Source organism: Sceloporus undulatus, chromosome 1 (assembly GCF_019175285.1).
Source record: "Sceloporus undulatus isolate JIND9_A2432 ecotype Alabama chromosome 1, SceUnd_v1.1, whole genome shotgun sequence".
Classification (NCBI taxonomy): domain Eukaryota; kingdom Metazoa; phylum Chordata; class Lepidosauria; order Squamata; family Phrynosomatidae; genus Sceloporus; species Sceloporus undulatus.
In genome coordinates, this window is record NC_056522.1 from 208,813,665 (window position 1) to 208,827,266 (window position 13,602).

Genomic DNA, 13,602 nt, shown 5'->3' on the forward strand with positions numbered 1-13,602 from the left:
AATAATAATAATAATAATAATAATAATAATAATAATAATAATAATAATAATTTATATCCTGCCCCTCTACAAGATGCAATTGGGGCGGCTTACAAAGATGAAAAAGCACATACGATCCAAAACCCTCAAACCCCCTCCCCCAAATACAGTTAAACAATGTAAGAATTAAAACATACTTAAAAATAATCTAATCTAATCTAATAATAAATAATATAATAAAACAATAAATCGTGACTGTGGTGAGGTAGGAGTTCAACCATTAGGTTTTCCTTCTACTTAAATGCGACATTGTCTGAAAATCTTATCATGATCTCGTGATAAGAATGTGTCGTGGATGCAACAATGACAACATCATCTGAAAACCTTTGCATGAGAAGTACAGGACAGGGATGGGACAAAGACATCCCGTGCCCCATGTGATAATCTCTATAGAGCTGGAAGGCCCTTGTGGGCCACTGAGCCTAAGCCCCTGGTCAGTATGGGATCTCCAGCCTGAGTATCCCCAGCAGGTAACTCTCCAGCCCCTTTTTGAAGGCATCAGAGAAGGAGACCCCACCACCTCTCTAGGTTCTTGATACTGGTAATCTGCTCACTGCTTTGCTCCAACTGATGTGGTGGACCCAAGCACATTAACCCGATTCTCACTTCCCTTGCTCCTTTGTTCTGCCAACTCTGTGCAGCACACAGACACCTTCATGCTGGTCCCAGTGGGGACTGGGGAAGAGATAGCCTCCAAGGCCTTAAAGCCATCTTGCATAATAAAATAAATAAAATAAATCTTTATTCTTTTTTGGCACCACTTGGCCTGAGATTTGTCTCTTCACCTAAAGGACTGGAGAAGCATATAATCTCCTGAGATATGGGAATCCTGTGGATGCTTGGATGAGAAGTAGAAGTCTTGAGGACCTTCCTCCCACTCACAACTGGGCATTTTGTTTGTTAATAATTAGCAAGGGGCAACAATGCTGTGGTTTCAGTTTTGTATGCAGCCAGCTGTCACCTTAAGCTTTCTTTCCACATCATTTTACAATAGTTCAGAATGCAAATAGAGTACAGTTTTAATCCATTCATTCCTGAAATGTTCACTCACTCACTCACACGCTCAATCCTTGCTCAATATGGAAAAATGTGCTCTCTCTCACGCTAAAAGACAGAGGATTTGCTTTTGAAGTTAAATATGGAAGCTGAGCGCACACACTCCCTGATCACCCAGAACCAGAAAAAGAATGAACAGAATTAGCAATCTTGGAGCACAGAAAATTATGCATGGAATCTAAGCAAAGAGTAGGTTACTTTAAAACTGCCAGTCTATGATGCTTTGTTTTCTAGAGAAGGCTGGCATGACTTTTTAAGAGAATGCCATTCATTTGTGTTCAACCTGTGGCACATTATTGCAATGTATTTTTAGGTGGAAGTGGAAAAGTAAGGATTAATGCCCAGAACTCAAAGATCTGATAGGAGGTTGTACAAACTCAGAGGAATTATTCCCCCCCCCCCCGCACCTCCACACACATTAAAAACCTCTTTAAAAATTAAGAGGAGATCAGAATACAGGAACTCCAAGCATTCAATGTACTTTAAAGAACATTTGAACAGACCATTTTGCTTAGCTATTTGAAGACTATTTATTTAAGCATAAGTAGGCAGTCCCTCCAAGTATAATATATTCCAATAGTACAGTAGTTCTACTACTCAGTAAATTTATATGACTATTGAGAAAGAACCAACATATTTCAATGGACATCTGTCTATCATTTGTTTTAATATGTTCCATTTTTAATTGGCTGATCTCTATGGCATACTGGCATTGAATGACACCAAATACCATAGTCTGAATTATCCATGCCACAGCATTTCCAGTTTCAATGTCCACTGAAAGCTGGACAACAAAGAAACCAACTCCTTTGAAATGTGGAGCTGAAAGAGAGTTTTGCAGATATCACAGACTGCCAAAAAGAATGCCAAAAGCAAATGAAGCTTAAACTCTCACTAGAAGCCAAAATTACTGAAATGAATACTTTGGACATATAATGACAAAATATGACTCACAAAGGTAATACTGGGAAAACTGGGAGGCAGTAGGAAAATAGGAAGACCACATTACAAGTGAATGGACTCAATCAAGGAAGCCACCGCCCTGAGTTTGAAAGACCTCAACTGGACTGCTGATGACCAGGTCTCTTGGAGGTCTCTCATTCATTGGGTCATTGTAAGTCTAAGTCAACTTGATGACAAATGCTATATTTCAAATTTCCTGACATTTCAAAGGATTTTGCAATGTGACATGCTATGCTGTTATTTCAAAAAGGACATCTAAAGCCTTTTTGGGTTCATGGCTAACTGGTAATGCATCAACATAGGGCTAAATTCAATATCACCATCTAAAGGTGCCTGATGAAACTAGTGGAATTTACATAAATGCTGATTTATGAAGTTTCCATTGATTTAATGGATTCACTCTAGTTGGAACCAGCAACTGTATTTAGGTACACAGGGAGTTTATAGTTTCAACCAGAATTCAAGTCATTTTGCTGCAACAGCACCATTTTAAACCAAGAAGTAACCTTTTGCTTAGTTGACCAGAATTTGGTGGGGGGGGGGGGCTCTTGCTGAAGCCTGTAAATGCTTGAAGCACAAACCAATTGCATTTCAGCCGTTTTACATCCCATTGATTTCAACAGTAGGGTTAAACATGTACTTAAAATCTCTCTCATGAAAATCACTGAGAGTTTATCATGCTTAGCTTTGTGCTGGATTGTGCATTTTCTGTTCCCAAAATGACCAGATTAATTGAAAGTGGTTGTTGCTTACCTCTCCTTTGAAAACCATCTCAAACTCCTCTCTGTTTTTAATTTTATTATACAGGTATTCTGCTAATTCAAGACACTTGTTGATTTGACTTTCGAATCCCACTGTACCCTGTTTTGACAAACAAAATATATTAACTTTTAAATTCAGCTCCATACTTTTCATGTATCTTCCAACTGCCATTCAGTATTAACAATTGGGTTTAGATTCAAATATGTTGTTTTTTGTGATACTATATTTTAGTTAAAACTGATGTTCAATGAATTAGGAAATATTTGTTAAATTATTTTGTATATCTCAAATCTACAGTGTAATTTTACATTTACATCACCATTTTTTAAAAAAAATTGCAAGACATAAGAATCTCTTAAAATTGTAACTGTAAATATGCCTTTCAAATATACCCAGATATTCAAATTTAAGGTAGCTTGGTTGGTAAAGATAGATTTTTGACATTGGCCTTACAAAGCACATGCACATATCTTCAGTTTTATAAAAACAGAACAAAAAGAACCAGAGATTTAAAATATAATTATTTGTGGGAACAGTATTAAGGAACTGTTTATTGGTAGACTTCTGAGGACTAGTCAATACAAAACCAGTATTATGGACATTAGTTTCTATTTGCTAAATATCTCCATAAATCTCTCAATCTCTCAAAAATGTTTTTTCCTTGAAGATATAAGATATATATGACCAGGATGTTGACTGGTGCTAGGTATAGGAATCATGTGAATCCCCTGTTGAAACAACTGCTGTTCTGTTTCCAGAAAGAATTCAAAGTGCTGGTTTTGACCTTTAAAGCCCTACATAGCTTGAGTCTAGACTCTCTGAAAGACTGTATCTCCTTATATAATCCAAGGCGTGCATTGCAGGGGAGGGTTTTCTCTCAGTCCCACTACCTATGCATGTGTGGTTGGTGGGAGAGAGCCTTCTCCATGGCTGTTCCCAGGCTGTGGAACTCTCTTCCATAGGAGATCCGGTTGGCCCCCTTCATGGTTTCTTTCCGCCAGCAGGCAAAGACATTTTACTTAAGGCGGCATTTGTTGACAACAGATAGAGCTTTTAATGGGAAGGGATGTGGTGTTTACTTCATCATATTTTAAATGCCTTTTTATGATGTTTAAATTTGTGTTTTTAAATTAATTAGTTTAAGTTGTATTTTAACTTTTATAATAAAAGTTCTTTAATTGTATTGTATTTATAAGGTATTGTGTGCCAGATTGGTTCCCACACAGGGAGAAAGGTGGGATATGAAATTGAAAGAAGAGGAAATATACAGTAATTCTTAGAACGAGAGGTATGAAAAAACTTGCAACCACTGAAAAGGAGATCAGAAATCTTGTTTTTCTTTCTAAGCTCTTTTTTCTTTCGTTCTCTTTCCCTTTCTTCTCTTTCTCTATTTTCTTTTTAAAAATTTTTGGAATTTTTAATGTATTTTAATATCTTTAATAAAATGCATAATAATAAATAAAAAGGATCGCTCCACCTACTCCTAATTTTTAAATGTTTACCTTGGCTTTCCACATCAACCAGAATTTGAATATGTCCACGTGCCGGCCACATTGTATTGCTTTATCTCCAGTATCATAGGTTATATCATATTGCTTGTCCTGTTGGAACAGATATCCTGCACACATCTGGTTGCAGCCTTGAAGTATACCCTGTTGCAAAAAAAGAAAAATCTCTTTAAATATATGAGATCTAGCAACAGTTAAAACATGGTATTATATGCATTAAATGAGCACACCATTCCACGTATGTGTGGAAATCTCCAAAGAAGGAGAAATTTGATTTTGAGGCACATTTGGAATTATCTTTCTGTTTTCATATCATGTACTCCCCTCACTTGAATAACCTGCACACTTCTGGCATACACACAGTCTTTCTTATATGTTCAATACTCATTCTTGATCTCAGAGTTAGGTGGGAGGTGTGCATAGTATAATGATTACTTTAATGTCAGCATTAGCCCTGTTGTATACCCAGCAGCACAATGTGACCACGGAATCAGCTTCTATGATCCTATCTATTATGCTATGTGGCAATAGCACACAGTTAATTACAGTTAGGGATCACGGGGCAGTACAGCACAAGACTTTGGGAAACATATGTTCCTAAAATCATACTGCAAAGGTCACATAATTCAGGGGACACTTGTACAGTCAAATATAACCTTTCTCAAGCCCATTAGTTCTTTCTTGAAATACCAGTCACAGGTGACAATACTGGATAATACTGGCCATGCTGGCAGGGGTGATGGTGATGATCTTTATTTATACCCCACCTTTTCTCAACTTTAGTAGTTGTACTCTAACACATCTGGGGCTACCAGATTGGGGAAGGCTGACCTACAACATTTTTTTTACCCAAGAAGAGAATGCAATATCCAGCCAGACCTTTTCCCGAAGAAGAATGGCAGAACATTGTAACAAAACTCCCATCATCTTGTGTGGATTCCATGTGACAGAGTTGGCTCTGCAAAATAATTTAATGTGCTTAGAACTAATAGTATATGCAATATAATCTTACTTGATCTTTCATCAGTTCATGGTGGACATAAGCACAAGGGCCATACCCTCCAATATTTTACAGAAGAAAACCAGAACGTGTGTGACCAAGCAACATCAGAGTATGGTCAAAATGGCAAAAAGCATGAATGAGGAAGATAAGAGCTGCTGCAGTTTGCTTTCACCTAAGCTAACTCAGAAGGGGAAGGTTCCACCTCCTACTCTCCTCTCTCACTACTGAGTTAACTGAGTGCAAACTACTTTTGCACTTTGAATCAATTTGCACCAATGGAAGGAAGCTTGAAGACAAAGGGGGAGTGTGGGAGGAGGAAAGAGAAAACTAGACATGTTAAAAGCAGCCAAGAAAGTGAAACAATAGAGGATTAATCAGGACCACCCCTGTCAAATCAAGTCAGTTGGATGATATGTAGAACTTGAATAAAGATAATATCACATTCCTTGGTCCAGTCACCCCTGCCTAAGTGCATTGCAATGGAAAATTCTTGATTATTTTATTTTATTTTTATCCCAACTTTCTTTCAAAAAGGGACCCAATGGTTCATTATTGGGAGTATGGATTTCTATACACCAGCATTCCGTTCTGACACTGGCAAACCTGGTGCTCTTGGGAAGCCCATAGGCACTCAGGGCTAAAAAGTTCCTGAGTGCCAGGGGGCATTTTGCCCTCTCCCGGGCACTTAAAGCCACCCACTTCAGACAGCCCCATCTCATAATACCTCCAATATGGTAATAGCACAATCGGGGGGGGGGGGGGGGGAGATTATCACACCCTTGCACACTTCTCCTGTTCATGTCCCGTGTATAAACAGTCATGGATGCATCATTGGGTAATAACGGGAATTTTCGTTATTAACCAATGATGCGTCCATTACTGTTTATGCACAGGACATGAACAGGAGAAGCGTGTGGAGGTGTGATAATTCCCTCCCAATTGCACTATTAGCACAATTTAATCACAATTTAATGACGCTTGCCTCCTATGTGAAAAAGTCCAATGATTTGCAGTTATTATGGGGATGTCAGAGGGTGCCTAGGCATGGAACTGCAATAGTGGCTATGCTTTAGCAACCCATTGTTTCAAGTGATGGAAGTTCTGGAAAGGCATGTTTTCTGGGCATTCCCTTAGAAGGTGCTCCACTTGAATAACATGTGTTCACATCATGATTTCTGTTTAGAAAAAGATAGTATGTGAGGAGGATGAGGGAATTGCACATCCCAGGAAATAACAAACACCAGCATATATCAACATCTGTAACACTGTAAAATCCCACGAGGGATCTATCCAGCTGCATCACCTGCAGGTACTATGAAGCAGGGGTAAGCAGAAGCTTGATCAGGGTTCACAGGAAGATGTTTAGGTGGTGTGCAAGAGATTGTCAAATAGCTTCCAAGTGTATAACAAACTAACCCCACCACCACCACCTATTTTCAGGTTTCTAAAAAAGAAGACTTATGTGAAAACCAAGTTTGGATTTTTGTTGGGAAGGTTTTGTAGGCTTGGTGCCTGTACTGATCACCAATTCCTAAGCTGAATTTCCTCAAAGGTTCCTGGTTTCATAACGTAGTGTTTTCCGATTCAACTAACCACTATTCTGCTTCTAGTTGGCAGTTTCGGGGATTTAGTTAAAAAAACACACACACCACCACCCAAAAAACCTCTATAGTAGATCCCACAAGCCTGAAATCAACCCCCCCACCCAAAAGTAACGGAAAATGCCCCCCCCCCGGTGTTTGAATTGTTTCTAGAAGCTTGCTCTTCCAGGAATTAAGTTACTGCATCTACTAATCAGCACAGATCTGACAGTAATTAATTATCTTCATTACACTATCATCTTATCAGTGTTGTTCCTTAAACACCAGAATTAATCCTAAAATAAAAGCTTCCCTAAACATACTTCTCATCTTCAGTGAGTCTGCAAAATCCTTTATTGCTTGCTACATTGAATAACACTATTTCTATATTTTGCCATCTCATGTACTGGGTAAATGCCACCTCAGTCCTAGCTTCAAGCCAGATATGGTTCCCCAGATACACCAGTTCTAGGTACATGCTGCTCATTTGAGGTAGAACAGGCATTTGCAGTCTCACCCAGGAAATATTCTATTTGGTATCTCACTGAAGTCCATAGGACTGGCTCACAAGTAAAGTTGCACAGAATTGTATCATTATGGGGAAACAACCATCACACTTGAGATACCAAACATTTCCTTCTATTATCTGTACTGTGTGAGGCCCAGGGGTGAGCAACTTTGAAGAGGTAGGGAACATTCCCACCTGTGAGCTTCACCTACTGCAGGCTGCAGCATTGCTCCTGGTGTGACTGGAGGTGACTTTTTGTTGTTGTTCTGGGCCAAAATAGACACATTTTGTTCATTTTTAGGGTGGGGGCGAAGGAGGCAAAGCAACACAAACTACCAGGTTTTGTAGCAGTTTGAATGGTTTGAGTTCTCTGAAAATGCCAGCCACAGTTGCTGGCGAATTGTCAGGAACAAACTCTTTTAGAATATGGCCACATAGCCTGAAAAACGCACAAAAAACAATGGATGCTAGCCATGAAAGCCTTCGGCTTCACAGTTTGAATGGTTTTGTGGGCATTGGGTGTGGGTGGGCAGGGGACGTTAGAGCTATTCTGTGGGATGTTGGGGCTGTAAAACAGGTCCTGATATGGGAGCCACCACTAAAGCGCTTTGACCAGAATGCTTTCTGCTTTAGATCTGCTTCTCTGTTTCCCTCATCTGACAGATGTATTTTCCCTTTGTCATTGGGAACTATTATTTTTTTCAGAGATGATTTTGTGAAATGCCATGTGGGCCTGGAGAGAGGTCACTAAATAAATTAAGAGGAAAATAAAAAGTACCTTTCTATTCCATTCAGCTTATGACGATGCTTCCTAGACATTAACAGTCCACCTCCCCAGGCAGCCTAGAAGTGATTAGGAAAAATGCAAAAAATAATAATAATAATAATAATAATCAGGAGTTTTCCAATATTCTATGTGCCACAATTACCTATGATGCCAATTTCATCAATGCTTTGGGCACATAATTTCTGATGAAAACATACAATACTTCAAAATAGTCATGCTATTTAATTCATACTTTTGCTGAAACAAAGAAAGTTGGAGACTTTTCCTTAGTTCACAACACAGGAGAGCTACTTGAACCATATTTTTCCACTTCATAACAATAAAAGTATTCAGTATGCAGTCCAATGCCTTATTCACAGGCCAGCCCAATATATCTATACAGCTACTCCAAAGGAAGTCCTACTAACATCACTGAAGTTTATTTGCAGATAAGTGAATACAGGATTGCAGTCTGGGTTACTTACATCAACATGGAGCCAAAGGTTGTATTTTTCACAGATGTCTGCTATCTCCTGAATGGGATCAAAAGCCCCAAAAACAGTTGTGCCTGCAGTTGCATTCACATAAAGAGGAATATATCCCTACAAGATGAAAACAAGGATGGAAATTATTTTTAAAATACAAATATCTAAAATGTCATTTGAACCAGCTTCAAGTTCAATGGACACCAATGTTTTTTAGTCAGTTTCTCCATTGCATTTCACAATGGTCACATTTTTCTTTCCTTGGTTCTTCTGAAAGATACATAGAAAGAGATAATCTCACTGTGCCTAACAAATAGTTCACAGTATCATTCTGAAAGGTTAGTCCCATGGACACATACCTAAACACATTAAATAAATGGTAACACATGGAGGGAGATAGCACATGGTCTTTCTGCAGTTACCTCAATGGGAAATCCATGCAGAGGGGTGTCTGGAGAATTAGGTTCACTATGTATAGAAAGCCAGAATGTTTAGAGCCAGCATGGCATAGTGGTTTGAATGTTGGACTAGGATACTGGAAGACCAGTGTCTGAATCCCCACTCAAGTCATGGAGACCCACTATGTGACCTTGGGCAAGTCACATTCTCTCAGCATCAGAGGAAAGCAATGGCAAACCACCTCTGAATCTTGCCAATAAAAACTCTATGATAGGGTTGTCATGAGTATGAGACAATGTGAAAGCACATAACAGCAACAGCAATGTGTAGCAAATCAACCTCTTGTAAGTGTTTGTGTTTTCTGCAGGGGGGAGCTGGTGGTGGTCACCATGTGAATTTCAAAAAGAAACAATGATAACATAGACCCTTCCTAGTAAAACAAAAACAATTATGTGAATCAACCCAAAATGCTAAGTAATGTACAAATTAGGAGGCAAAGCTAAAAGGTTGTTGTAGGATTTTTTTCTTAAAAAAATCTAGACAAGCATGTGGTTTAGTGAACTGGTTTCAGAGAGGAAGCACTCTCATGGAGAGCAACAGCTAATGTTTTTTTTTTTAATGGATAAACAAGAACTGTATGCAGTAGAACTTCAAGAAAAACAATATAAGAACCCTGAAGAAGAAACATACCAGTGTAGCCTACTCCAGTGTTCTCTGTCTATCAGTCAACAAACTACAGAGGAGGTTAACAAGCTGAAAAAGGGAGAGGCATCCTTATGGTTTGTCTTCTGCATCTTGATCTCATACTGCACCAGCCAAGATCAGATGTACCATGAGGCAGAATGTGTCTCTTTCCATGTGTCTTTGAGAGGCAAAGCAGATGCCAGGAGGCTGCAGTGGCTTTTCTCAGCAAATTCTGCTGAACCTTTTGATTCTTCTCCTTTGTTTCAGGATGGAACTGTCCATCCCATTATGCAGCCTGCCCTGTGTCCCTAAACTAGCCTGCTGCCTCAGGGGTGGCAGAATATCTTGCCCTATAACCAATGTTAAAATAAAATTCAACATGTGGTCTGCTTCTGTATGTTAAATGGGTGATGGAGGAGGAATGGGAACTATCTTGTCATCTGCCTCATGCAACAAAATACCTTGGGCCAGCTCTGGCCTCTCTGCACATGAAAGTTATATATGCTGGATAATCTAAGCATGTTTACTTCACAATGCTCCACTATGTCCAATTAGATTTATTGTGTAAACAGAGGTTGAGACTGCAGCCTTAGTCTGGAGTCCTACATATGTTTTTAGCTTTTTTTTACATTTTTATTAGTGTGTATTATTTTATAGCCTACTGTTTTAGGATTATTTTCATGTTATGTCATTATTTTATAATTTTGTTGCTCTCTGGTTTTAAATTGTACATTGTAGGCAGGTTTTATCTGTATCTTGTTTGATGACAAAGGCCCAGAACAGACTGGCAGATTGCGCCAGCCTGGGGCCAATTTTAGGGCTCGGGAGAGGGGAGTGTTGGCATGCTCCTGAGCCCTACAGCATGCCGCTGGCGCCATCTTGGCATGCCCCCCGTATAGACAGGGCATGCAACGATGACGACCATGCGGCAAAGTGCCCAAACAGTGCCGTGCTGTGTGGATGTCATCAATGTGTGAGAGTGCGCCAATGGCGCCCCACACACGTCCTAAAAAAGAACCCTTCAGGAAAAGGTTCTTTTTAGGGCTCCTGGAGGCTGTTCCATTTGGTTGCTGTGGCCTCCATTGGGGGCAGAAAGGGGTGGCATCTCGCTGTCCGTTTCTCCCCATCTGTCGAGCCCCTATGTAAAGCACCATATAATATGGATGGTGCTATATTAAATAAACAACAACAGCAGCAATACCTGGGAAAAACACACCTCATAGAACTCAAATGGGTTCTTACTTCTGTTTAGAGCAGATGTATATACGACTCAACTCTTAAACTATGGTATCATGCTCTCTAAATTTAACTAAAATCAATATAATTCATTGATATTTTCAAGACAAGAAACATTGTGATTAAAAAACAAAAATAAAACAAGGTTACCTTCTGCTTGGCTTCCAGAATTTTGGCTTCCAAATCAGCTGGTATTATTTTGCCTCTACAATCCAAATGAAAAACAAAACCCAAAGCTGTTTTAAATAAATTAATAAGAAGACTGAACTGAACTGAACATCTGTCATCATGTAAGTTTACTGCTCTTCTCAGTAAGACATTAGCATCTTGTTGTTCTACATCTACACACAAATTTACCATGTGAGTATAAGAGACATCTTACCTTTCATTACACTTTATCAAAATCACATTTTCAGTTCCAAAACCAAGTGTGGCTCCAGCTTTCTTTATCGAGTAATGGCTCTGCAACAACAGAAGTAACAGAAATATACTAAGGTTTTTTTTTCCTAAACAAATAAATGGCAAAAATATAATTCACTTTTAGCCCAGGCACTAGCCAGCCATTTATGTGCTGCAACTTCAAGTCAAATGCAGTGGTGAAAGTGACAGTACAGTATGGCCAAGGGCAGTGTAGTGAAAGCTAACTATTGACATATGAAAGGCTATAGATCTATCTCAATCTAGAAGCTTTAAGGATTTCAGCAACAACAACAACAGCAGAACCCTCAATCATTTTAAAACTATATTGTCTGCCCTCCATAAATGTGGTTGCAATACTCAACTTATAAAAAGACAAATATGTATCTTGAGAGAAACATTCTTTTCTCATTTAATTGTTTTGTTTTTGTTACTTTTAAAGGGGGGAGTAGAAAGGAAGTGGTGATAATAAGGTGTGGTTTGGTGAAGAGAGGCAGGCCTATTTGAGACCGCAAGTCTGAAAATGTATTTATTTGCTCTGCTAAGATGACAGTATGGGTGCCACACAGATTGTGAGATTTTCCTCACATCATTGCAAATCTGTTTTCATGTTGTGAATTATGCAGACCATGAGCACAACTAAACCTAAACCTTGGGTAGCAATTGTGTAGCCCTCCAGATGTTGTTCGATTGCAGCACCATCACCATTGGTGATGCAGGGCATGACTAATGGGAGTTGCAGTCCAACAATAGCTAGCCGTCTATGTGATGTCCTGTCTCTGACTATTCATCAGTAACAGCCATTGCAATCATCTCTACATGGTGATCCATTCATAGTGCTTCTAACATAGCTTTACCATTTGCCTCATGGCTTTCACTGCACAAAGGCTGTCAGCTATCTGGCTTGTGACTGGATGGCATCATTGGCTGAGCCACATGGTGAGCTGCTGTACATGGGCATCCCCATGTACTTTGCATTTGGAGTGGCTATGACATAGCTGTTTCCTCTGTGACATGGTCATTAGAAGTGGGAAGAGGACATTGCCCCATCTATGTTTCAGATGACATGGCATATCATTGGATTCCACATGGCTCTTTCATGTATTGCTAAGATGATAGGGCTGTAGGGCCACACCTCTGTCTCTATCTCCATTGTCTACACATTAGTGTGAACATCTGTGGTAGGACAACCAATGCACAAAGGCCTCTATATACGTAAGCCAGTCCTCCCCAATCAGGTGCCCTACAGATGTTTGAAGTTATAACTCTCCTCATTCTTCACCGTTAGCCATGCTATGATAGAATTTATAACCCAAAGTATCTGGAGAGTTGGTAAGCCTGGGATTGGCTCATGCATGGATGATGGGAGATAGTGTAGGGCCAGAGACATTATTTCATAGACTCCTTCTATCCATATTCTCCTTTCAGAATATTAATGTCTCACATGGCTTTAGGAGTACTTAAATATTCTCTCAGATTCTACTCACTTGGCGGCTGTTATCATGCGCAAATAAAATAAGGATGGAACCAAAGACACAAATACCTTTGCTTTTTTTTTAAAGTCTGATCTTTATTGCTAACACTCCGATTATTATGATGTGGTACTATAAAACAGCTGTCTGGATCATTTCTGAGAGTTGTAGTCCAAAAAGCAATTCTTCAAAACTTTGGAAACATAAGGACATAAATTTTGCTTATTTGCCCTGTTTGCTATTTAATCTTGCATATATTCTTTGAATTCTGTTTGGAATCTTGTCTCCCCTCCCATCTCTTTTTCCCACTGTGTCGCAGTCTGAAATGGCATCCTGGCTGGAGAAAGTCTCCCCGTCAAGTGTGGCGATCCATTGCACACAAACAGCTTGCCACAATGAGACACTTGCCACAGGGGGAAATGCAAAGCAGACTCCACATAGCGGTCATGTCAGCCATTTCTCCCCAAAGATAACTGCTAATGGTAGAGATGGTGATTTAGGAAACATGCCTGAGAAGATCCCCTCGCCCTCTGCTCTAATCCACAGAACCTCTCTATTTAAATAAGGAGGTGCAGGTTTCAGGATGCTGCATAATGACTTGATCCTCTGACAAACATTTTAAAGGAGGAAAAACTGCCAACAATCAATAGCTGATTTGAGATAATTTTTCTGGATTTTTTTCTGACATGTGGTGGAGGAAATGAAACCAGGTAGTGATGTCTCT

General features: G+C 39.4%; 1 protein-coding gene across 2 annotated transcripts in view; it reads right to left on the reverse strand.

Annotated features, from left to right (window-relative positions):
* Positions 1-13,602, reverse strand: part of GAD1 (glutamate decarboxylase 1) — an 84,614-nt gene that overhangs the window by 7,472 nt on the left and 63,540 nt on the right. For both annotated transcript variants that reach the window (XM_042480328.1, XM_042480337.1), the window contains 7 exons: positions 11,372-11,451; positions 11,140-11,194; positions 8,671-8,787; positions 8,198-8,262; positions 5,208-5,286; positions 4,323-4,472; positions 2,812-2,919 (listed from right to left, as the gene is read on the reverse strand). In XM_042480328.1, the coding sequence (XP_042336262.1) occupies positions 2,812-2,919; positions 4,323-4,472; positions 5,208-5,286; positions 8,198-8,262; positions 8,671-8,787; positions 11,140-11,194; positions 11,372-11,451 (654 nt within the window). The remainder of the gene's footprint in view (positions 1-2,811; positions 2,920-4,322; positions 4,473-5,207; positions 5,287-8,197; positions 8,263-8,670; positions 8,788-11,139; positions 11,195-11,371; positions 11,452-13,602) is intronic.